At 44.6% G+C, this 6751-nt stretch overlaps 1 protein-coding gene across 1 annotated transcript; it reads left to right on the top strand.

Moving 5' to 3' along the window:
* Positions 1 to 4886: 4886 nt before the first annotated feature.
* On the top strand, positions 4887 to 5390 carry LOC131218083 (uncharacterized). The gene has a single exon (XM_058212765.1). It carries the CDS (start codon positions 4887 to 4889, stop codon positions 5388 to 5390), a length of 504 nt encoding a protein of 167 aa, XP_058068748.1.
* Positions 5391 to 6751: the final 1361 nt, after the last annotated feature.

Raw genomic sequence — 6751 nt, 5'->3', positions numbered from 1 at the left:
ACATATATCGAAATCAAAGCTCTTGAGGACAGCTACACGCTCCAAGCTCAACGCTGCTGCAACCGAACGCCACCTGCACGCATCTATCGTGCATAAGCTTATAGAAATCTTAGAGGGTGGTGAAAGTGTGTGCACAAGGTAAGTGCCAAGTAAGCAATATCAGAGTAATCAGAGTAAGCAGAAATATACTGGTAAGTCCATGAGTGCTATCAGCCGTACTAAGGCTATGTGATGCAAGGCATGAATGCTAACGGCCACATCAAGGCTATGCAATGCAAAACATAATAAAACAATAACAGATGTCGAGGATGCAATGTCATATGCAAATCCTGCCAAGTCCGTCTAAGCCATATAAGTGCGAAAAGATAGTAACCCAAAATGTTAAGTACTGTGGATACAATGTAATATGCGGTGCGAATGAAATGACCATACTAGAATGTGAAGTCGGTATGATAGTACGTAGTATCACAGGCTATGGGGTCTACCACAAGGGACTTCTATCCAAACCAGTCCCATACCTAAATTTAGATAGTCAGACTCAATGTGGTAAACTCCTGATCTCAGGTTAGTCGCGTGCCCAACTGAAATCCTGACCATGTGAAGGTACATGTAACAAATAGTTATGCACCACCAGCCCGAGTGGATAATGAATGAATGGATATGCAATTCCTGCTTAATAAGTCCATATATCAGTACAGTTACTCTCTGAAAAATCACCGGGGTCTATTACACTCCACACCGACTGCTGCCTCCCTAGCCACACAGCCTAGTAAGTGGAAGAGACCTCACTATCCGCCTAGCCAGCAGTCTGCCAATACATGCTCGGCTTGTCGATAGCAGACCCATTTATGAGCTGGTCATACTCAGCCTAGCTTATAGCCCCCTTACTTAGGTGGATAAGGCCACACCCCCTCCCAACCGACCATGACACAGTGGGAGACGCGGCCTACTGGTATTCGGCACTCGGGCGCTCATGTTCCACTCGGTCTAGACGTTGGGGCACTTCCTGACCTTAGAAATTTTAGGATTTTCACCCAAGGACATCCTAAGTGCCCACAATGCTAGAACCAAGTATTTTCGGTGTCTCATTTAGCCATCCACGATGTGTCTGTAGAGACTACAGCCCTGATGTCGCTAGGGCGTATAATGATCAAGTCACATATATGCGAGATGCATGAGTCACACTATCCAGTCATGCAGTAATCCTGCGCGTATTGCGCGATAATGTGGGCACTCCATCTCATAAGGAGTCCCATAAATGGTCTGCCTAATGGCGTATGCTATGATCAAACATTCATCATATCAGGCATATATATGATGCGTATGGGCATGAATCATGGAGTTATACTAAGCAATTTATATGGTGATGAACTATCTTCACAACGAAGATGGGCCTTGATGACCTACACACAACAAGTATGGGCCTATCAATAGGCCCTAGGGAGAGTTATAATGTGGATATTTAACCAACATTATTCTTACAATGTGGACGTCAAACCAACATTACTCCCAAGGCACGACTCGCCATAACATCATTACCTGTATTATAATGAAATCACATATTACATCAGGTGTACATTCCTCGCATTAAGCTACATATACACCACATCGGGCCTAGCTATGCGGGCCACAAATACATCAAGATGGGCCTCATCACATTGGTTGAAAATAAATCACAATGGGCCTCAACCCACAGGCCCTAATACATCACAATGGGCCTCAACCCATGGGCCCCAAATACATCACAATGGGCCTCAACCCATGGGCCCTAATACCTCACAATGGGCCTTAACCCATGGGCTCCAAATACATCACAATGGGCTTTGCCAAATGGGTCGAAAATACATCACAATGAGCCTTAACCCACGGGCCCTAATACATCACAATGGGCCTCAACCCATGGACCCCAACTACATCACAATGGGCCTCAAATACACAATAGGTAGGCCCTGCATATGGGCCTAATATACATAACAGGTGGGCCCTGCATATGGGCCTAATATACATAACAGGTGGGCCCTGCACCTGGGCCTACACCTTCCAAATGGGTCCACTAAATGAACGACATGGATGAACAACACATAACTCATGGTATGGCCCACCGTCTAGTTCATGATGGACCATGTCAAATGGATGGAAGGAGTAGATACAACATGTACATCACGTGGGGTCCACGTCCCAACCAAGGATGGATGGCCAGGAAATAAATCACATACATCACAGTATGCACCACCGTCCAGCCATCTGGACGGTGGATGCAAAACAGATGGATGACATTGATAAACACATGCATTATGTGGAGTCCACACGTGCGTGGGTCCCACAGCTGCTATGCAGCATGAACAAAACACATCCATCACATCTGCCCACGTCCATGCCTCTGGACGGTGGGATATAACCCATACATCACTGTGGAGTCCACATTGGTGGACGGTGTGGAGTACAACACATACATCAGTGGGTCCCACATGGGGCCCACCATAATGTTTATTTCCACCCAATCTGTTGGCGAGGTCAGACAAACTCGGATGAGAGGAAAAACAATTTAATAATGATCTAAAACTGCTGTGAACCCAAGCTGGGTTTCAATGGCAGTCGTTCAATCCCTATTATTCACTGTGACGTGGGCCACCTAAGTTCCAGATATGGTTGATTTTTGGAGGGGGCCCACTTCAAGAAGGGGCCCACAAAATGCACGGTGTTGATGTACACACGTATCACGGTGGGGCCCATGGTCGGGACCGGTGGCCCCTAGCCTTTCACGCCCACCACAGGAGTGCGACAGGATGCTGCGTAGCGTCCTCTGGTGCCAGCAGCAGCACCTGCTGCCTCCTTTTATTTTATTTTTTTTGAAAAAAATACATTTTCTATGGTTTTTCAGAGGTAGGGCCCGCATCAGTTGAATCCAGTTCAACCAATGGATTCTATAGTCCATAACAAATCCATCAAGCCCAATATTGGACATGTTTCGGTGTATAGAAACATCGAAGTAAGTTTCAACGGTAGAAAATACTATTTTCTAAGAAATGGCCCGCCAGATAATCGGATCGGCTCCATTTTTCGGCTCAATGCCTAAAATAATCTAAAGAATAGGATGAATGGCATGGATTACATTCATGCATCGAGGTGGGACCTACACAAGTGGCCCACCCCAAATGCTTTAAACCAAGCTAATATTTATATTTTTGTTGTTAATGTCCAGCATCCCTAGACGCTGGACGATTTAGGCATACCACATATATAAAGGTGGGTCGCGCTCAAGTGGGCCACCAAATCGTGGATGGCGTGGATACAACACATATATAAAATGGGCCCCACCTATAAATGGCTTGGATCATATACATACTTCATGGTGGGGTCCATCTAGGTGGGCCACACAACTATATCATCTCATAAAAAGAAAGAGAGAGAGAGAGGGAGAGAGAGAGAGAGGGGGACACGTGTGATGGAGGGACCCCGACACTATGGGCCCTCCCTTGCATGATTTACAACATACATCAAGTGGGTCCCATGACATATGGGCCCACCGATCAAGATCAACGGTGGAGATCCTTTTTCCACTAAAATGAAAGGTCTAGATGACCTTATCCATGCATGAAAAAATAAACATCATGATGGGGGTCCATGGAGAATGGCCCCATGATGGAGTGATCATGAGAATTAAGATGAGCCATCGGCCACACCTAGGGTCCAAAGTGAGATCCATACCATCAATCAGTAGGCCCCACTTGGCCCATAATCAAAAGAATGAAATCTAAGCCTATAGAAGCACCCACTGTTCGATCTTCTTGGTCCGACGGAACGCCGGTCTCCTTGTGCTTCACTTTGATGGAGGGTGATGAGAGTTGAATGGCTAGGATGAAAGTTTTTGGGGTAGGAAGTGGGCCACTCAAAACACCTTTTTCTCTCTTAGAAACGTTAGGCGTCCACTCTCTTGCTAGCTTGGAATGTGTGTTGAGAAATGAGAGAGAGAGGGTTATAAGGAGAGAGGGTGATGGGTGATGGATGTGAGGTGAGTGATGGGTGAGGTGAGAGATTTGTTGACTTTTAGGGTTTGCTTGACTTGTGGAGAAAGAAAGCATGGGTTGCTCTTGTACTTGACATGAGGTGATTAATTGATTGATTGATTGATTGATGGGACATGTCGTAGAGATTCTCTTGGGATTGCAAACGCGCGGTGTTTTCTCAAATGGAACGCGGGTCCACATCTCCTTGTCAGGGTATCGAATCGGTATGCAAGACACGACATTGGAACCGCGGCAACAGTGCGGTTGTAATGGTATAAGTCTCGGATTAAGCCGACTCAAATCTACGGGATACGACTTAGGGTCACGCGCAAACGTCGATTATAGGTCACAGATTACCAGACTTCGACGGGAAGGATCGCAGGAGTCGACAAAACTGTACGGATTAGGATACGAGTCTTACATTGGGGTTTGATAGGATTCCGCATCACATGGACCGTTCGGATTAAATGCACATGACACGTGTGCAAAGGTGTGCACATGCGTAGGTGCACAGGTGAGCATGACTCTATATATAGATATTGAGGTTTGGACAAAAGTTAGAAATTTGGCAAGCTTTTCCATGGACCAAGATCCTCTACGCAATGATGAAAGTTTGTTGCTAAATGTTGAAAAGCAGAAGGGCTAAATTGTCTGTCAAAAAAATTAATTTTACAATAGATTCTAGTCTGTCGTAAAAATCTAACCCAATTTCCTCAGGGACTTAGTGACGGACTTCCTTAATTTTACGACTGACAAAGTCCATCATAAATGTTTGTAATGAACAAGATCTGTTGTAAAACCAAACATTTTTGTATCGTTTTTTTTTTCGCTGTTTTGGTAGTCTTATCCCCATCTAGTTTGTGGTGCAATATGGTTCCCATGGATGTCGGCAACATGATCTTAGGTTGGCCTTTATTGCTTGATTTGGACGTTACAATATTCGGCCACTCGAATATTTGTACGTTCATGTTTGTGGGCAAGAAAATTAGATTGAACCCCCTACCACCTAAGAATATCCCGGAAAAGGAGGTCACCAAAAAGGGTGATCCAGATATTTTGAGGAAGTATATGCCCAAGGCTCTTCATATTATTAATGCGAAAGAGTTTGAGAAAGAGAATAGAGTGGATTCAGAGGTGTATGCCCTCATGGCTAGAGATATTATGCCCCAGATTAGTGTAGAGTTGTCCAACGAGGTGATTTCGACGATGGATGAGTTTAAAGATGTTTTTTTTTATGATCTCTCGGATGAGCTTCCATCTATGAGAGACATCCAGAATGTCATTGATCTTGTCCCTAAGTCAACTCTCCCAAACCTTTCTCATTACAGAATGAACCCGACAAAGCACGCGGAACTCAAGGAGCAAGTTGATGAGCTTCTGTGAAAAGGGTTCATTCAAGAAAGCATGAGCCCATGTGTTGTGTCCGCGCCCTTCTGACGGTCGAGAAGGTTCGCACGTGGCACATGTGTGTGGATAGCAGGGTCATTAACATGATTACCATCAAGTACTGATTTCCCATACTGCATATTAACGATATATTGGGCATGATGGCCAATGCTACCATCTTCCCTAAAATAAACCTCAAGAGTGGGTATCACTAGATTCACATTCACCCATGTGATGAATGGAAGACTACCTTCAAGATGAAGAATGGGATGTATGAGTGGCTAGTTATGCCTTTTGGGCTTACCAAAGGCCATAGTACATGTCACGCCCCAAACTCGGAAACCGGACTCACAAAATTTTCAATCACCGAATCTGATGCCGACAGCCTCCGTAGTGCCCCATTCTCGGCTCCTAGCGTTCATACTCCAGATTCCGATCCTGAGATCCTATAAGGAAGATTTTCAACATGAATTTGTTTCATAAGAAGCATAACCACAAGTATACCCAAATCATAAGAACAACATCATCACCACATATCCACTAATATAATCATTTGAGTACAATCATAAGGACCTTCTCGACTGGTCGAGTGGCCAGAAGCTCTGCCGCACGTTCCTGCCCCAGCTCGACTACGTCCTATCATTACCTACACGCATTTATCGTGCATAAGCTTATAGAAAGCTTAGAGGGTGATGTAAGTGTGTGCACAGGATAAGTGTCAAGCATTCAATACAATGCCTTAATCATATAATATCAGAATTACTGGCATGAATCATACGATATCAGAGTAAGAGGAAATACTGCAAGTCCATAAGAATATCATCAACCTCATCTAGGATATGCGATGAAAAGATATAAAAAGTAAATGTCATATACTGAGAGTGTAACATAATGAACCAGATATCAGATATCGAGGATGCAATGCAATATGCAATTTGGGAGAGCTACGAATACCATCAACCTTATGTAGGTCATATAAATGCAGAAATATAGTAACCCAAAATGCCATATGCCGTGGATGTAATGCGATATGCGATGCGAATGGAATGACCATGCTGGAGTGTGAAGTCGGGATGATAGTACATAGTATCGCAGGCTATGGGGTCCATCATAAGGGACTTCTATCCAAACTAGTCTCATACCTAAATTTGGATAGTCAGACTCAATATGGTAAACTCCTGATCTCAGGTTAGTCGCGCGCCCCAACTGAAATCCTGGCTATTGTGAAGGCACACGTAACAAATCGTTGCGCACCACCAGCCCGAGTGGATAGTGAATGAATGAATGAGTATGCAACTCCTACCCTAAAAGTCCACATATCAGTACTGTTCATCTCTGGGATCACCACCGGGGTCTAG

The sequence above is a fragment of the Magnolia sinica genome, chromosome 11, assembly GCF_029962835.1.
Source record: "Magnolia sinica isolate HGM2019 chromosome 11, MsV1, whole genome shotgun sequence".
Taxonomy (NCBI): Eukaryota; Viridiplantae; Streptophyta; class Magnoliopsida; order Magnoliales; family Magnoliaceae; genus Magnolia; species Magnolia sinica.
The sequence above is the reverse complement of the archived record's forward strand: the minus strand, read 5'-3'. Positions and strand labels throughout refer to the sequence as shown.

Excerpts from the sequence above, each read along its gene's own strand:
- LOC131218083 (XM_058212765.1), top strand. The coding sequence starts at position 4,887 with ATGGATGTCGGCAACATGATCTTAGGTTGGCCTTTATTGCTTGATTTG.